The 19885-nt window shown below is 44.7% G+C and overlaps 1 protein-coding gene across 1 annotated transcript in view; it reads right to left on the minus strand.

Annotated features, from left to right (window-relative positions):
• Nucleotides 1–731: 731 nt before the first annotated feature.
• Nucleotides 732–19885, minus strand: part of LOC149360379 (thiopurine S-methyltransferase-like) — a 30311-nt gene continuing 11157 nt past the window's right edge. The window contains exons 3-8 of the mRNA XM_089567849.1: nucleotides 19002–19131; nucleotides 11945–11997; nucleotides 7811–7885; nucleotides 6938–7029; nucleotides 4215–4256; nucleotides 732–841 (exon numbers count right to left, since the gene is read on the minus strand). Coding sequence (XP_089423975.1) covers nucleotides 732–841; nucleotides 4215–4256; nucleotides 6938–7029; nucleotides 7811–7885; nucleotides 11945–11997; nucleotides 19002–19131 — 502 coding nt within the window. The remainder of the gene's footprint in view (nucleotides 842–4214; nucleotides 4257–6937; nucleotides 7030–7810; nucleotides 7886–11944; nucleotides 11998–19001; nucleotides 19132–19885) is intronic.

A 19885-nucleotide genomic window follows, 5' to 3' on the forward strand; every position in this document is an offset into this window, starting at 1 on the left:
AGTTTGACAAAATGGAGGGGACACGTTAGCTACGCCTTAAGGGTATTACGCAACAGCGTAATGGGTCAATTTTCATCTATGCAGAAGGTGATTTGCTACTTTACAGTCACTAATCCCTGGAAGTCCTCATACCCCTCCTGGTGCAGTGGTGAAGCGGTTAAGCGATGCGCCACTGCCCTGCGATGGAAGGTGCTCCCAGTGGTGCGCCTTGTGCAACCCAGGTTGCTATTTCCGAGCGACCAATGATTAATATAACTACCACCTGCCACGGTGGGCAGTTCGCTCACTATCCGATGGGAAGGTTGTGATGACGCCGCAAGTAACGCGACTTCGGTGGTAAACCTGCCTCTTAGGTTGCTCTCTGGGGACCACCTGCCAGAGTCATGTCCGTGATTTTTCACTCACAAGGCCGACGCTGATGCCGACAACGCCAGCAGCACATTTCCTGGTAGGCAGGGCATTTAATACTGTCACCTTAATACGGTGCAGTGCGAATTTGTAGAACCGCTGCAGTCAACCTCAACATTCTTTTTCCCCAGTAAGGAGCTTGGTAAGGATAAAATTACAATACACTGAGGCAGCACTCTCGTTGCCTCTTCCATCCTCTCGGCTGTTTATTGTAATACATGGCCTAGGGTTCATAACAGAGACGGATTTTATGCTGTACGCGGCATTGACAGTACTCCGCTTCTCGCTGCAGACCCTGCGTGAACAAGGTTACTTGGAGACCTTCATGCGCTTAAGTGCCAGAGGCTGAGGGTGACAGGGAGGCCACCGTTCAGAAACCTTGCCTTATGTTCCACCTCGCTGCCCAAGAGAACCATCCTGGAGGCGACATCTCCTGAAGAGAAGACACGCATCAGTAGCATCAACTAGACTGATGCACTGCAAGTCCCAGCAGCCTGTCATTGTGAGTTGGTATATGGCTGGTCAGCATCACACAAAAACAAGCAGGTAGAAAACACATTTGCTTTTATCGGGGAAGTGTGCCATACGACATGATAACGGATCCCAATAGCGCCTTGGCAGTGAATATTTCTGCATGTAAATGGGTGAATTTTCCTAATAAAAGTTAAAATGTATTGCACATATGTCCCTTGAATGGGTGTTTCTTTTTTTGAACATCACCAAATTACCCCACCAATGTAACGCAAAGCAGTGAGCGGAGCGATCTGTCACAGCACTGTTTCTTAACGCCCACTACAAATTTTTTCCTACAGTTATTTTTCACGGCTTCTCTTTTAGGAGTACAGGCTCCAGTTATTAAAATGTTACATAAGGGTTTCAATTATTTAGCTAATTATTAAAGCATTCCGCGTGTCTAATGGTGCCCGCAGAAGCCGTCATGTAGGCCTAAGGATGAATACCCACCAACTTGAGTTTTTTCCTTAAATTTAGGAGCTATGAAAAGAACACCTCTATATATTTACAGCATCGAGCGCAGCCAAACTGATCACACTAATATGCTTATTGCCTCTCATAGTAATGTATCCGGAAACCCGCATTTCTGTGCTTCGGCTCGCGCTGCGGGCCTGAAGTATTTGTAAGATGTCTGCTGCTTCAGGAATAGGAACTACAATTTTAGTTAAAGAGCATCTCACCGAGAGTGGTGTGTGTATGTAAAAGTCGGCAAGCACTCTATATACAGACGTAGATGCTAAAATCAGATCCATGTGGGAACTTGCGGACAATGAACGGCGTGGTGGAGGCCGGGGTGAGAATCAGTGTTGCACCATGTGATTTTATTGTCACGGACCTGGTTAAGCCTGCAACTCTGTCGCTGCACCCGCAAGGGTGCCAATAACCGCTGCGATGTGAAAAGAAAGGACGAAGTAACCTCAGTCGGTGTAACCCTTTCTTTGTCGAGCTCGTCGAGCTGGTTTATTTATTAGGTTTTTTATCTGTGTGAACCTCAGGCTGTGCTGTTTTCAATGGCAGTGGGAGGCAGCGTGTTGCTTCTTGTTCTGCCACAAGCACCTGAAATGATCCTATTCCAGCTACAAAAGCACAGACGTCAGAAACTGTAGGTTCGTTTTTTTAGTAATTATAGTAAAGGCATGCATAAATTGTTGCCCCTTAACAGTCAACTGGGGAGCGCAATGTGTGATTTTCTACTCGCTTTTAAAACTTTTCACTGAAAATCAACTTCGCATGTGTGAAATAGAACCCGCTTCCTGTCTCTTTTAAAATCATGATATATTCATCGTCTCAATTTTAATTCACATTCTATTAGTCCTAAAATCTTTTTCTTAGTTTAGTATATATTGAACCTCGGTGCGGCGCTTAAGAAAACACGCTTAACACGCGGGAGCAACGCAGCTGCGTAGGTAGAGCATAGATGAAGCGGAGGAAACACAGGCCGCCTAAATACCTAGAGGGCCCGCTAGGAGTGAATAAAATTTACGCGCCCACGTGGCACACAGTCGCGGACTGTCGACTTGGTGAGTAAGTGCCACTAACAGCAATCCGATGAATGAAGTGGAACGGCGCACTACAGGTCGTGCTCGTCACGCGGAGCTAAGCGTCAAGTGTGCACGGAAACGTCAGGAAGCCGGGGTTAAAAAAAGCGACCGTTACAACACATAGGCTGGTTTATTGGTTTGGTTTATTGGGATTCAACGTCCCAAAGCGGATCAGGCTATGAGGGACGCCGTAGTGAAGGGCTTCGGAAATTTCGACCAACCGGTGTTCTTTAACGCGCACCGACATCGCACAGTAAGCGGGCCTCTAGAATTTCGCCTCCATCGAAATTCAGCCGCCGCGGTCGGGATCGAATCCGCGTCTTTCGGGTCAGCAGCCGAGCGCCGTAACCACTGAGCCACCGCGGCGGGGTACAACGCATTAGGCATTCGGAAAGCAGGTCGCAAAGCAACGCACAAGCAAATGCGAAGAAATAATGCACTGAATAATCAATTCCCCATATATGGGCATGAACCTCTTTTGGCTATCCGAACAACTGTCATCCTTGAACACTGGATCTGAACACCGGAACCGAAGTGAAATAACCAACTGCGAGCACTACCAATGTGAATTTAGCCTAACTACGCAAATCGACCATCATTCTTTCTGTCAGTCTCTCTGTGCAGCGTTTAGTGTTGTGTTAATGGGGATGTCTGAAAAGCTGTTAAGTATTATCCAAGGTATCCATCCGACGTAATGGGAATTCTGTGCTCCAGCTGAAATAGGATCAGGTGGTGGTAAGCCGATTAGATATGCTGCAGTCTTTCGCGATGTTAAATGCAGAACAATATGGCCACAACGGTGACGTCGGTGCATACTACGTATACAAGTCACTATTACTCGCATTAGGCATCCAGCGTGTTCTTATTATCTCTGTTTTTTTTTTAGTGTTTTCTTCTCCGCTCCGCGCTGTATACTCTTTTCATCCCGCTTAAAGCACCACACTTGGCGTTGACATTTGCAAGCCGATTTTGCGCGAAAGGTTGTTTCTGTATATTTGAGGGGTTATCCTCTTATTTTATCGCCGGCAATGCGTGACCTTCTGTCCCGCGAGAGCGAACTAAATGTCCCTAGAATTATTACTGCCATGTGCGGCTATTTCCATGATGTTCAAAAAAATTGTCCAAGTCCTAGGTGTCTCACCTCGACAGTTGGTTGCTGGCTTTTGTATTTAAAGCGGCCGAGAGCAAATGGCATTCCGATCTTCACCAACCTATCTGTGCATTTCCTACAATCGCCGGCCACCAAATTCAGTTTTTCCTTTAGCGCATGAGTTCTCCCAAAAATTGGCTTCCTTTAAAAGCATTCAGCTGGCTTCTTCCCGGTCCGCCATTTGGCAGTAAATACATATGCTCTCAGGCCTTACGTTGAGAGATAAGATACAAGTACAAAATTTGTTGTACACCAGAATATTGAATCAACTGCCACTCAGGCTGGACTCGGTTGGAGCGATTCCCGACAAATAACTGCGCAGGACTAATCTCGTCTTTACATAAACGCCACCACCACCGCCATATTCTTCGAGGTGGTAATAGACCCTAAGGAATGAGCATTATTTGAAAATTTTATGGGCATTATTGCGCCGAAGTGCTATGTGCTTCTTGTTGAACTCTTAAAGATTCTCAAAGCCCTCCTTCGGCTCTGCCTAACCTGTCGAGCAATAGTATCCCGCACCCATTCAGATATGCCAACAATTGCGCTGCAGGCGCTCTTGCTACAACATCCCCAGAAAAGGACATGCAGGAGGTCATTACCGAAGTGTTCTTTAATCACCGCTTCTGTGCTCCGTGGGGCCACTGTAAATAAAATCAAATGAAAGACAGCGTTTGTGTTTAGAGAGGCTCTTCGCATTGGTCTAAGTGGCTGGCAAAGGTGAAAGACGAAATAAGTAAACCGCTCTACCCTTGTAAATGCTTAACAAATTTGTCTGCATGGGTAGTAGGTACAACATACCGAATTTTGAAAGCGCATTAAAAGACAAATGGCAAGAGAACCGGCTTGTTCAAGCGCCTCTCCAGTACTGAGGCCGTATTCTATAAGCTGTCTATTTTGCACTGCCGACTTCCCGTCAATTCAGACCTCTGTCATTGATCACTCCCATTTACCTGCGACCTTCAAGCGTCTGTGGAAAGCGTCCCGACCATCGGGTCGAGAGAAAACGGCCCCTGTTCTCTTTTCCATTCTGTGAACCTGCGCTTTCAAAATTCGGTATACTATTACCTGCATTGCCAGATTGCAACTGACAAGTACGTATCGCGCCAGCGAATAAGCTATCAAGTCATCGTACGCACAAAAAACAAATCATAGCACAAGGGAAAGAAACGTTCTAGAGTACAACATATTCCTCTTGGCTGTCTCACGACCGCCATTTGGACAAAGTGGCTGCCCCGAATGGCCGAAGGCCCCGAATTTATGTTGGTAATACTGCACAGGTGTCACGCGTAAGCACATTTATCGATTAGGCTGCAAATTTATGTCCCTACCCCTTTCGCTTCATCGCTTAGTGAACGCAACGAAGACAATCGGTGTCCCATGGCTGCCTGTTACCAATGCTGTTGCGCTCTAGGACGTATACACTATTCTTATCGTGTGATAAAACTGAACAGCGAAGTGATCAATCTCTTAAAAGGAGGGCACACCACCAATGGCGTCGTCTGTGGTCATGACGCAGTAGTGAATACTGTTGCATCTGCTTGCTAGCTGGTTTAAAATTGTTGACTGCGGTGTCACCACGATACGCCGACGCACTTGGTTGAACGCACCACATTTCAGTGGAATTTACCTCTTGGTTACTGAGTTGTACTAAACTATAGCACGCACCTCTACGACCGTAACTTTCTACTCCGAGAACATATTTACATGACTAGGCATTCATCCAATAACAGTGTTTTGGGATTAAAAGGACATAAAGAAGGAAAAATGACCAGAAAATATCTGATGCGTCTTGAAAAGAAAGACCGAAGCACTTCGACTGCGTGAATAGTTTGCACAGAAAAAAAATCCCCTGCTATTCAAACCCCGAACTTTCATATCTACGTAATTTGTTTTCATCACGCTTGAAGGATTGATCCTCCATTTTTGCAGATGCTGGGAGTAGTGCGATTTTCTATATTACATGCTGTTCCTTTCACATCGTTTTACGCACAGCGCAAATATCAGTGCTTTTGAGCAACAGCGGTAGCAACTTTCGCCACAACAAAAAAGAAAGCAGGAATAAACGAAGAGTTGCAAAAGTCATTCATAACTGCTTTTTAACTATACTTACACGAGGAATTTTCATGTTTATTCTAAATCACTAACCAGTAAACATTAGGCGCAGATGCGTGGCAAGTCTGAGTTAACTTCTAGGAAATAGCATTGTCCAGTGCTTTAGTTCGCCGCACCTACGAGCTTCCAGCTTGTACAGCGCTGCTGCTGCATTATAGGTTGGTGATATTAGTTGTCTGAATTCCCTAGCGAGCGCTCAGGCAAAGTGTTCAGGCAAAGGTTGTCACTGACTTTATTAGCGCTGACATTAGGACAACAGTAGGAAATCTGTTAGTGAGTCCAACTCCATCTTCTTCACAGTCAATAGGAAAAAATGAGAACGGATTCATGCTTTTCTGGCAACCTATAAGGATTTTTTTTTTGCCAAAATACACAAAGGTGTAACAAAAATAAAATTTGTTACTGCTACTTTGAACGTTGCCTTGTCGCAGCCGAGAAAATGCAGCTGTGGTTACTGTAGCTCGTGTCCTTCAGTAACCGTATGCCACACGCGACAAACCTGACTTTGAAACTGCATTGACAAGCATTGGATCCGAAGCGCAATATCCACCCCCGCTACATGTGCTTCTAGCTGCAACCAGTACCCTCGCTGTAATTTTATGCATTTGGAACAATGCAACTGTTCTACTCATTGCAAAGTTCAAGGTTTCATTTGAACTGAACCTGTACACGCTTTAGCTTGCTGTTTACACTTCCCCTTCAGGTATGCGCGTCATTTTCTTTTTGCACTTGATTCCGCACATGGCACGATAGTAGTTGAGTGAAAGCCTCAGAAGGCAATACGTCAAAAGGAAAGTAACAATGCGGCGATAGTCGTAACCACTGCGATTTAACTAAATCTCCGGTCATACATTTAACTAAATCTCCGATCAAACTCTTTCTTTCGAACCTGAATTGGTTTACCTTCTTTCATTTTTCAAGGCTTAACGGCTAGATAAACAGGTATACCGCCGTAATCTGGCAACACTATATGATGTGCCTGCAAGCGTAAAAATTCTTGCTTAGGGAGCTTTGAATGCCTGCTGGCCATTCTGTTATTAGAGGCTTCACATTGCAGCTGCGCTAGACTAAAGTCATTTCACAGCGTATTCGCTCAATGAAAAGGTTTTCGCTAAGTACTGTGAAATGTTCTTGAAAAAATGTTCGTGTGTGAATTTTTCCAAGTAGCAGCAGTTACGAAACTTCTAAAATGAGGACCGCTAAAACTTACATGCATGAGCTGATCTCGATACATCGTAAACAGCAGACCACAAGGCATATGAAAAGTCTCGGGCCAGGAGTGATTTCAGCACAGCCGCATACCTGAAAAAAGATGCGGTTCAAAACAGGGCTAGATTACGTAAATACACATCACGGTATTCAGCACGGTGACAAAAAGCATGGTTATCGCTTACAATTCTAATCCTCAATTTCCTTTGTGGCCACATATCATGAGCATATGCTCGTGTGAAATACACCCGACACGAGCTTGCACGAAACCACTTCATCATTAGGACCTTACTTCACGCTCCGGTAAACGTGTTTTTTTTTTTCTCCGGCATTTTTCGCCGCGTAGAATTGTATGAGGCTGAAACCAAAGGAAGAAGCAACACAAATCTCGCAATATTTCCGGAGCTGCGAACGAGCATGCCTGATCTCCTCTGCAATTAAGGAAAGTGTTCCTTGGAGTGTGCGACGTGTGAAATGTAGACGAATTAGAAGGGGTCGCAATTCAGGGAATAATCTTTGGCTTTAAGAAACGTTGTTGGCGACTTCGTAACTAAAGATTAAGAAGGAACGCAACGCAAAAGAAACGGGACAGAAGAAAATGGACACAGACAAGCGCTGGCTTCTGCGCAAGCCTTCTTCACATGTAAGTACATATCTATGTGCTCGCGCAATAAATGCATCCAATTGATGGTCAGTGCTCGCGTGTGTCTGTTCTTTTCCGTCGCGTTCGTTTTGTACTGTATTCCTTTATAATGTTGGACTAGCTATAGTTTGGCGAAGCGTGATTTAGAGCACTCTGTTCAGTCCCATCAGAATATTTTGTTTGCACCACCGCCAGCTCCAGACGCCCAATTTGAATGTAAAAGCGAGTAACCTTGCACGGTTTTCCTTCTTCATGGAGGTGAATCCACACTTGTCCCACACGATATCCATAGGTCCAATGCATTCACTGCAGAATATAATAATGAGGTTTTTTTTATGAAAATACATGGAGGAGGAAGAGGAGGAGGAGGAGGAATAAGAAAAAAGCCAGGGAGGTTAACCGAAGAATGATCGGTTTGCTGCCCTAAAAAAAATACATGATACACGTGCGAGCCTGTAGGCTCCGCTAGCGTGCTTCAAGGGCAGTGCACGGTAGTTGAGAGCATCAGTTCAGTAGCATAGCAAAAAAAGAAACTCATTTCTTGTACTAACAAGTTATACTTTTCTTTTACCAGAGACACAGGTACAAGAACTGCCGCAAGAATGAGGACCAGTGTTCGCGTTTGTCCGAAATTGAACGGGACATAGAGGGCAATCTCCGTGCTTAATAAAATAGAGAACAGATAGCCTAACTTGTTTTCTGTTACTCCTATAAAACGTGTAATCGGGCTTTTGCTCGGAGGAAATGCAGCACAAAACTCTCAACTGCTTTTGCTGTATGTTTCGCGCGTTCCGGGCAAAACAAAACGCTCACTTGGGCTCAGCACTCATGCAGCCTATAACGAAGTACCAAAGCTGACATTCATCGTCATCAGCCTGACTACACCCACTGCAAGTCAAAGGCCTCTCCCATGTCTCTACAATTAACCCTGTCCTTTGTCAGTTACAGCCACTGTATCCCCGCAAACTTCTTAATCTCATCCGCCCACCTAACTTTCTGCCGCCCCCTGCTACGTTTGCTTTCTCTTGGAACCCACTCCGTTACCCTTAAGGACCAGCGGTTATCTTGCCTTCGCATTACATGCCCTGCCCAAGCCCATTTCTTCCTCTTGATTTCAACTACGATGTCATTAACCCGCCTTTGTTCCCTCACCCACTCCGCCCTCTTCCGATCTCTTGACGTTACACCTATCATTTTTCTTTCCATAGCTGACATTGGGCACATTTTAAAAGGAGCCAAAACTCGAGCTAAACGTAATCAAAAGTAGCCATGGAATGTAATCTTAGAGCCACTTTTGTCGCCAAACAAACCATAAATGATAATGCCACGTATCATTGTAGTGTTTGTTCGTTCACGCTCAAGGCTGCAGGAAAGGGTTGTTATCACTTTTGTTCGTGGCGCGAGAAGCGACCGGACTGATCTCGATTGATCGCAGCCATGAAAGGCTGCATCTAGGTTTTTCCAGACTGCTGTAGATGATCTTGCCCTGTTATCTGGAAGTTTCCTCGCTGGCTTTAAATGGAGCGATGCAGCGAGCGGCGGACATTCGTAGATCGACGATTGACGAGCACGCTTGTTGCTTACGCCACCACCGAGTGATTCAGTTCTTTTGAGGGCGCAAGTCAGCCCTAATAAAGAGCTTCGTTTGCAAGTATTTCTGGTGTCTTCCTGGCCGTTGGACTGCCGTCACTAAAACGTGATAATATTGTGAATAGAGTTCCTATTAAAGACAATAAAGATCTGCATTTTAAATCAACGCCAAAAAAACAACAAACAGCACAAAATCTTCTCCTTTTTCTCCGCCTTCAAACCACATCTACGCTGCAAATAAATAAATTAATAATTAAAAGCTTAGTGCACATAGATAGTGATCTTACAAGAGTAATTTTCTCACATTCTAGCCTACAATACAGTAAGGCGTTGACGCTGCTTTCCCTTAAAGATGCAGACCGAACTTCATTCGTGGAATTCCCATTAGGCAGTCCAGTTTCGTCGTGATGGGAATCTGTTTTTTGCAAAGTTCACGAAGCAGAACATGCCCTCAGCCTCAACATTAGACATTTAAACTGGCAAAATTTTCAATGTGTCTTGTGCCAGGTAAGGAAAAAGGCATGCGCTGCAAGTGTCCTTATAGGATCCCACTGCCTGTCATGAATTCAAACATCATGTGCAGTCAAGTGCACGCTAATTGATTGAAGTTTTCGCTAGATGCAGGAGCATCCAAAAAATACTCCGGCAGCTTCCTTAACGGTTCTTCGCGTTTTCTATGTGATCAAGGTTGATGGCAAGCAGCTTTCGAAGAGCATACAAGGCAGTTGGAATTGGCTATACGAATTTTATTGCCATTTGCCTCAGGAACTGAAAGCAGCGCTCTGTCATGACTCCTTGGTCTAGTGAAATCCTTTCTTTGAAGATGTCACTTTCTGTAGAGGGGCACCGCGCGCGCATATAGGCTCCCTGGTCGCGCATAGGTGTACCTAGTGCATTAGTAGTCTCTACCGCACGGGCGATGGTGCGATTAAAAAAATGGATTGTAAATGCTCCTAAATAGATGTTCTAAGCAGCTAGCAAGTAGCTAGGGAGCCAACCTGAAATTTTTATCCCCGCACGGGGTCGTGAAGTGGCAGTTTGGTGCAAAGTAGCCACCAACAGCAGCCCTGCGCCGCACATAACCGTTTTGTCAATAACCTTCTCGCATGAGGCCCACTGTTTGCGTGAATGACAGTGAAATGAGGCATTCGCGTCATATTATTGAACAGGTCATACGAAACTGAACACAAGTGATTTGTAATATAGGTTCTTCCTTTCTATTAAATTAGTAAAGAAAAATAGAAACGCATTTCATGAGAGGTGTGAATATTTTGAGTATAGCATTCCTTTCTAATGGGGCTCTCATATAACGGACACAGAGGATGATGTACCAGGGAGCAATTGTAGCATTATATAAGACACTCGGAAAGTGGCACGGGCACAGGCAGTATGATTACTCATGTAGACACCTCTCAGCAGGCCCTACATATAAAAAAAAATTATGCGGACGTAATGCTGCTTGAATAGATTGACCTGACTCGCAGTACGTCCTCGCAATAATTTTTTAGAAGCAAGCAGGGGTGTGGAATGATAAAAAAACGTTAAATGTCATTGAAGTGCGTGACCCAGCACCTTTAAGAAATAAATAATCGAATGCCATATTAGCAAGATGTATCAACGAGGCTACGTTCCATTGATTGGCACATTTGTGAACTGCGCTCCTACTGAGTAATGTGCTGGAAGAGAATGGCACGGTCTTGACGACCCGCTTGAGAATGCGTCTTTGGCAAACACATTATCGAGGAAGCCTACAGGCCGGCAATGCATGTTCTTTTTTTTTCTCTTGTATTTTATAAATGCAACCTTTTAAGTCATATTGGATGCTGTGCCAGTACAATACCTTAAGCTATCGTGACAGGCCATCAGTTCGTCCTCCATGTAGCTTTAAACTGCACCTCCAAAACAAGGGGCACCTGTAGGCATATTTTACAAGCTGTCCATTATTCGTTGTGCATTTCGCGTCCATTCCGACCTCTGTCAGTGGTCACGTGCATATAACCGGTCCTTTCAAGCTTCTGTATCAAGCGACCCGGCCATTTGGTTGGTTAGTAACCGGACATTACCATTGGCTGCAATTGGATGCCATATGCAGCCATTGGCGAGGTGCATTGTAGCGGTCTGTCAAGAGCAGGCGATCGGACCTGACAACTGGCTGCCATTCGCTGCGATATGCAACCAATCGTAAGGTGCGATCACCAACCACCCAAATGGCCGGGCCGCTTGACACAGACGCTTGAAAGCAGCGGGCATATCTGAGTCACCACTGGCAGAGGACCGCGTGGTAACGAAATGGACAACGGCAAATGAACATCTTATAGAACACGGCGCCTTGTGATCGATTGTGTGAACACGCTCATGTGCACTTTGCGTTTACGCTACTAGCCTTTAAGAAAATGGTGCAGGTTTTTCCTGCACATTCGGCTAATCATACTTTTATTATGACTTGATTTTATATACTTGTGCCACAATCCAAATAGCTTCTTTATCAGGGTGGCAGCTGAACCAATGAAAGTGCAAAAAAAATCGGCAGAAAAAGGAAACGTCGACAAGTTGCAACAAAGCGAAACCAAGGCAGAAAGGGAGCAGAGCGATAGAACATAGCATGACACGAATATCAACTAAACAAGCTGAAATCGCATGAAAAAAAAAAACAAATTTTCACGCTGAAAAGAAAGGAGAACCAAGTTTTATCCCGTAACAGAGAAAGTCAAAGCAAGCAATTACACTATCTGATGTAATGAAGGAAGGCCAACACTATTACCATGATGTAATTACCTTTTGAAGTCCAAAATGTCGCAAACAAAAAATCGAAGCCGGCGATCTTGGGTCTGAGCAGCGTGAAGAAGAAACAAAAATTAAGGCGTCACTCAACATGCTCAGTTTATAGTACATTCGATAGTAAATTTCATCACGCATCAAAGCTCGAGCCATTATTGTGAAAAAAATGGGGACACCTGCGAATAATAAATAAGGCCGGAACGGGATCGCAATTAGCAGACAGTCCGAAAGACTAGTTTGCTGTCTCCGACCAAAGCACTCGAAGAGAATACCGACGAATTTCAGTGTAGGATGTTATTGGTTACACAGTGCTCTCCACCGAGAACTGTTAGATTGCATCTGGCACTTTCAGCAACGGCCGCCGAGGGCCTATTCCCACGGTCCCTGGAGAGGCCGCTCTAACTTTCATCTATAACTTTCATCTCTAACAGCTCGTCCTAACGGCCCTGCTGAGAAGGACGTTTTCAAATACACTGGCGAATCCAAGCGTCATTAAAAACTTATGCTTCATATGTCAGCTTTGTGCTCGTACCTTTCGACACTACCTTTACTGTAGCCCTATACAGTGTTGGGGATCAGCATCAGAACGATTTTTCAAAAGTTTCCTAATCTAACTGCAGGCTTCATTTCGGTGAAACTGTCCGCGGATCTTTCACAGTGCTCTAACCATCACTTCGTAGCAAGCTTCGCAGCAGCACTTGCCCGGTTCGGCCGCGTATGATGCATCCAGGAAACCGCTTCTGCTGAGATCGGCGAACCAAAAACCAGCAGCGCCAGGTTTCATTTATTTCATTTTCTTTGCAGCAACGTAGGGTATTTATTACACAATGGGTGGGAAAAAAAATAAAAAGCGATTTTTATATAAGATGCGCAGCGACACTTTCGCGGAATGCAGAATGCAAGTGACGGCTGCGATGTGGTGGGGAAGGTCGTTCCAGGAGGTTGCTGTCCGCGGAAAGAATGACTTTGAAGAGGTGGTGGTACGGGCGCGTGGACGAGGGACTTAAAGAGGATGTCCAGTGCGGGGGAAAAAGCATGATGTAGGTGCGCGGATGCAGGGTTTCTAATGAAGTGGCGAACGAAAAAACTTGTGATAAAGACAAAGATGGGTCTGCTAAGGCGAAATGAAAGTTGCTGCAGATCAGATTCGGATTTTAAGCATTAAATGCGTACGTTGATTGAGTAACAACCATGTACGAATCTAATGGCCCTGTTCTGAAGCGCCTGGAGGGCATTAGCGAGATGTAATTAGATATTGATGCCAGAGTGCAGATGAGTGTTCTGATTTCGGTGATGAGGGGCATTACGGAGGTGGCGCCTTAAAAGCACGCGCTGCAATCTATTATGATTTTGCGTTTTCTTTTTGTACTGTATGTGTCGGCGGTAACCAGCGATCACGTTAATTAGATATGCGTTCTGTATCGAGCATGCGCAGACGCGCATAGTGATTTCTTCACATACGTGTGCAATAAACGGCGCAGCTGAAGCCCAGCGTCTGTCCTGTGTGTTTCTGCTCTCTGTCCTTTGTGTGTATTATAATGCTAGTAATATGTAGCAGTTTGGGGATAAAACAGCCAGTGACTGATCAGCAGATGACATTTTTTACATCACATTTTCAAACCAGGTTAAACCAGAAGAGAGGGAGACATCTAAATATTAATATCATTACACAAGCTCTATTGGTACACAATAAATTCTGCGTGTAAATATGAGAAGGCTACGGCGGCAGTGAAACGACACAGTTTTGCATTTATTAGGGTTAACTGCCATTAACTAACGATACGCCATTAACCATTCATTGCACTATGCTTCTATGTTCCGCGGGTTCGATCCCAGCTGCGGCGGTTGAATTTCTTTGCAGGAGAAAATCTAGAGGCCCGTGTACTGCGCGATGTCAGTGCATGTTAAAGAACCCCAGGTGGGCGAAATTTCCGGAGCCCATCACTACGGCCTCTTTCATAGCCTGAGTCGCTTTGGGACGTTAAACTACATAAACCAACCATAAACCAACCAGCTTCTAAGTTGTTTACGTCATTCTCTAATGATTATTGATCGGTAGGATTAGTTACGCATATCTGAAAACGAATGAATCTGCCATGGAACTAGGAGGGGTAAGTTTCTGATGTAATTAAGAGCAGAAAGGGCACAAGGACGGACCCCTGCAGAGTACCTGTTGTGACCTGTGGTGGGGTTGAGGTGGAATTGTTTGGTGAAACGAACTAGAAACGATTAGTAGGAAATATTTGATCTAGGCAAATACGTTTGGGTGCAAATTTGAGCTAGAATGTTTAAGGAAGTTTGATTATAGGTGACCTTATCAAATGCTCTCGTGAAGTCAAGAAAGGTGGCGCCTAGTTCCGTGTTAATATCGAGATTGGTGCGCAAAATATGCAAAAAAAAAGACCAGCTGTGGTTCCCATGGCATGCTTTGGTGTGGTTTATGGGGTTTAACGTCCCAAACCGACTCAGGCTATGAGGGACGCCAGAGTGAAGGGGCTCGTGAAGTTTCGACCACCTCGAGTTCTTCAGCGTGCTCTGACATCGCACAGTACACAGGCCTCTAGAATTTCGCCTCCACTAAACACGAGCTTCGCAGCCGGGATCGAACCCGCGCCTTCCAGGTCCGCAGCTGAGCGCCATAAGCACTGAACCACCGCGGCACTTTGGTTCGCATAAAATGCGGTTTCGAAACCTATGTTGTGACCAATGACAACAAATATTTGAGTCCGAGAATTCTATGACTTGAGAATTAATGGTATGACCCATGAGCTTCCAGGGCACACTCGTCCGGGACATGAGGCGGCAATATAAAAGACAAGACAACTTTTATTATCTGATATGTACATGGGAACGACCTTCCCCATCTTTCAGTGTTCTGGCACAAAGTCTGTATGAAGTGGCTTTGTAAGCAGGTTGACTCCAAAGGCCGCAAGTGTGCCATCTCTTGTCTGCATGGGAAAGCACCACAATGCAAAGGGCGCCGAAGCGAGCGTTTCAATGTGCACGGAACATTTGATGGTAGCCGCCCTTCGGCGGCACCACGGCGTTGCCAGCTTCCGGTTTGTCGATCTCGGCGCAGACAAATACGAGCAGAAAGCATGTGCGAATGAACAAGGTAAGTACTGCTGTCAGTATGAATCAAAAGTTACCTCGTGGTGCAAGCTGCGGGCAAAGATTCACCGCAATCGAGCCTGGGGTTAAGGCGGGAAAAATTTTAAAAGTCACTGCGATAGAGATGCTCAACAATGGGTGCATTCCCAATCTCATTCTCACAACACACTTCCTATCGTATTTCTGCGTCGAAACCAAGCCATTGTTCCGTAATTCTCACGTTCACGAGCTGTGCTTTTTACCTCACCACTCTGCCTGATTTCATCTTTAAGCAAGAGTACATTGCAGCCAGGTTGCCTAATCGCTACCCACAAGATTTTGCGACAGTGGCATGTACTGTACGTCTCCACGAGGCGACCTATAGGGGTCCACATATCAGGATCGAGTGTGACACCTTAATTCGATGCTTTCTTTTTTCAGAGCAGAAATGCGTTCCCGACCCAACCCCCTAGCTCGTACTTTTCTCCCCAGAAAAAAAGCGTCCGGTTTTCGGAGAGAGCTCTCTCCACGGCTGATAATATTATCGTACACAAAGTGCATGAAAATTATTCGCAAAGTATAAAAAACTGTTCGGCAATCAATATATTTGCGCATATGAGATAGACAGCAACAAGTTCTTAGCTTTCTCGAATGCATCAAGGTCAAGAAATACACAAAAAGAGCTTGATATGGAAAAAAAAGAAGTAGGTCTGAAGCCGAAATCAACAGAACTTGTGGGAATATAGAATTTTACAATGACACATTCAAACTTTCATTGTTACCATAAAATACCGAGATTGAAAGCTGCCGATCATTATACGCTTTTCTGGGTAATTTATCAATCACCTCACGAATTTTTCAATATTTAGACAGACAATCGTTTAGTTCATGCTGTTCTCACTGTAACTGTCTAATGTTTTCAAGACTGCCTTCCGCCTAGCACTGTTGTTCAAATCAAATCAAATGAAACCTATTTTATTCACACTGCTAGTATAAATGATACATGCGAATCATCTGTACCTTTAGGCTTCACGGCTAGACTTAGCCCATGCACGAAATCCAAAGATTATTTCGCTGCCAAGAATTTTTAACGTGAAAAAGTTTGCACATACTTTAGGCAAATTTTTGTACTTTTCCGAAAAGGCTCTTGCAAGAGGATAGCGATATGCCGTGAGCAAATTTACTAATATATCCGTGTATGCCGTTTATTTCGGAGATTCAACTAGACAGGTCTGTAGTGTATGATCTAATCACCTCTCGAATGTCCGCATTGGCCAGGCCAGCCCGCATCACGTGACTCCATGAGGCACGTCATCAAGGCTCACACAGACCAAGCCCACCCCAATCGCGTCATTAGCTACGGTTATGCCGTTGCCCCAATGTAAAGTCGCCTGTAACGATATCGCTGTGAAACGCGGGGATGTTCTCAGAGGGCAGCCGGCAAGCTTTGCCTCACAAAGTACCTTCAGAAAATAATCAGCGCAAACGGCTCAAGGGACGTAGGACAGAAGACCATACACGGCTACGACAGGCGCTACTACCAACTGTTTATTCATTGCTTACAAACCGCAGCGTATACGTGAAAGATGAGCATGCACAGACAGAAGCGGAACAGTAGGATCAAAAATGAACACTCAGAATCATATTGGTGAAGAGAAGTGTCGGTCACACATCGATCAGATGGCTTTTTGATATGAAACACTTCTAGCAAAAGGCGAGCTTTCTCACAGGTGCTCCTGCCCAGCACCCTCGTCTCTTCAAGTTGTGCCCTACACGTGCTAACACAAGAGGATAAATGATGCACAATATTAGAGCACCTGTAATTATTTTCTATACTTTTGGCGTGCTTCCGTAGCCATTCATTGATGCAACAGCCAGTTTGGCCTACAGAGGAAGCCCCGCAAGAATGGGGGATTCTGTATGCCTCTCCTTCGGCACTGTTGACATAGGCAAAAGCGTGTTTCTTAGTACAGCCCCCGTGATGACCGCCAGAAATGCGTGAGCAGAGCTTTGAAAGCTTTGAAAGCAGTTGCATCAATGAACAGCTACGGTAGGATGCCATAAATATAGAAAATAATTGCAGATACTCTAATATTATGCGTATTTTTGTGTAAGCACGTGTAGGGCACAATTTTAGGAGACCGGGGTGCTAGGCAGGAGCGCCTATGAAAACGCTCGGCTTTTGCTAGAAACGTTTCATATAAAAAAAAACTACCTGGTCGATGTCTGAGCGACACTTCTGCCCACCTATCTTATTCTGAGTGTGCGTTTTTCAATTAGTTTTACTGAGAATCGCAATTGCGCAACCTGCCTCCTACTGTTCTGCTTCTGTCTGCGCAATCTCACCTTTTCCCGATACACTGCGGTTTGTAAGCAATGAATAAAAAGCTAGTAGTAGCGCTTGTCGCCGTCGTGTATCATCTTTCCTACCTCCCTTGTGTCGTTTGCGCCGATTTTTTCACAAGATGCAGCACTAACTCGCCCAGCAGCATGCTCTCCTGAATCACAAAATACATTCACTATTGGTTGCCTTCCAACTTCTAGCTCGAAACAGTTTGAATAACCAGCAGTCCGATTTCTCTATTGATATTGCAGTGTTAACCAATAAAATTTTCCTCCTAACTTAGCATATGCGACTTCGGGTTGATGTTTACATTATACAGTTGTGTGTGTAGAGCATATCAAAAAAAAAGCGTAGCTTGTTGAGTCAATTGGCAAATGGTTACGGAAAGAACCAGCTTTAAGACTGCGTTCACGAGAAGAAGGAGCATAGACGACGACGCTCATCGTCTACTCCTTGTGAATCGTCCTTTTCTGCTGGATTTTTTCCGTAACAGTGTAGAGTAGACATCTGTTTCTGGCAGAAATGAAGCCAACGTCCCTGTCGTGCCTCTTTATGAGAAACGCATGTTCTCGAAAATCAAAAGTAATTGTGCCTAGGTGGATCCCAGCCACTGTGACCACATGCGCCAGAAAGAGAATTCATCATTCCAAGTCGGTGCGTGTTTTTCGGCCTGCCCCGACACAAAAAAAAAAACGTGGGTCCGACGTCGATGCTCTCTAAAATGTACCATTTGTGGCTAGCTACTGGCTTTAATAGTGTATTCAATATTGTCTTCAATAGTGTATTCTATGGTTAAGCTCTCCCTTTCGCATCCTTGACTCGGGCAAGGACGAAAACTCCAAAAGCGTTTTTGTGCCAATTTGAAAACTTCTGAAATTTCGCGGGACTGAGTATCCAGTGGCTGCAGTTATTTAATTATTAATCCTCCCAAATCTTTAAAAGTCTTCCCGGAGAAATTAGTCTGTTTTCTCGGATCAATGCAATATTCAAGGACGCCTTGTTACCACAGCGATTTTGGAACTTCTGCTTATTTTATTTTTTTCTTCACTTAACACCGAGTACACCCCGGCAAGCTGAATACTGGGAAACTACCTGCTACGCGTTGTGGCACAGCAGATGTATCAACTTTCATAGTCAATTCGAGCAAATTTAGGGCGTTTTCGCTGCGTGGTACATTTCACAATTTCAGCCAATTCTGATTCTTCGACTCATGTGTTTCGTAACTACAGACGAGGAATGAGCCACTTAGATACAGGGACGTATGTACATGTTGCGGGTACCCTACTGAAATTTTCATACGACGAGTGCCATAATTCCATACGCTTCCATATGGATTATATGGAATCAGTGTGGAGCATATGAAGTCGGTATGGGCTATGTGGAAAGCATCTAAGGAAATATGAGAATCTATTTGATGTCACCAGCGGTTTATGAAGCCCGTCTGGAAATAATGTGGAACGCTTATGGTCTCCATGCGGACGAGATAAGGACTTCAGTATATTTTAGGTACCTTATGGACTCCATATTCCCATAATGCCATACGATCAGCTCATATGTAACGTTTCAGCAGGTTAGCAATGTGCACAACCAGACAAAACCACGAAAAGGAGTTCAGACTACCTGAAGAATTCTGCAGTTGAGGATGGGGCACCTGGTTTCTTCCATGTGCAAGCCGGTCTCGTCAAAGTAACTGCACACATATTCCTCGTCGTAGTCGACACCAACGACGTTGTGACCGAGGTCCACGAACCTACACGCCCAAGCAGGCAAAACGTTCAGTTTTAGACGCTAGCTGAGCGCGTTCGCAAGTTAATGTACACTTCAGCTTGATGTTTCATTGATCATAACAAGAAACACCATTGATAATAACGCCGCCGCGGTCGCTCAATGGCTATGGTGCTCGGCTGCTGTCCCGAAAGACGCGGGTTCGATCCCGGCCGCGGCGGTTGAATTTCTTTGGAGGAGAAATTCGAGGCCCGTGTACTGTGCGATGTCAGTGCACGTTAAAGAACCCCAGGTGGTCGAAATTTCCGGAGCCCTCCACTACGGCGTCTCTCATAGCCTTAGTCGCTTTGGGACCTTAAACCCCATAAACCTAAACCAACCATTCATAATAATCTTTGAACCAAATACAAACATCATCTGGTAAATCTTTTAGATTATACGCAACGTGTTTCCCGCAGTAGCATTGCAGCGTTCTAAAAAAAGAGCTCATACAAATGCTCTCTACGGTCCTATATCATATATATATGTATATGATACATATACATATATGTATATGTATATGTATACCTAGATATGTGTATATACATATATGTATATATATGTATGTCCATATATGAGTAATTTGGATAAATTAACAAACAAATGCTTTGGATGCGAGCCTGCAATGCACCCTGAGTAAGTGAATTTCCTTATAATTATCCCTTTTCTTAAACTTACTTTATCAAGCACGTTTTAGAGGTATTGCCCTCACACCAGACTTAAGTTCGGGCCACTGCTTC

The sequence above is a fragment of the Amblyomma mixtum genome, chromosome 2 (assembly GCF_055824585.1).
Source record: "Amblyomma mixtum isolate Tamu chromosome 2, ASM5582458v1, whole genome shotgun sequence".
Classification (NCBI taxonomy): Eukaryota; Metazoa; Arthropoda; class Arachnida; order Ixodida; family Ixodidae; genus Amblyomma; species Amblyomma mixtum.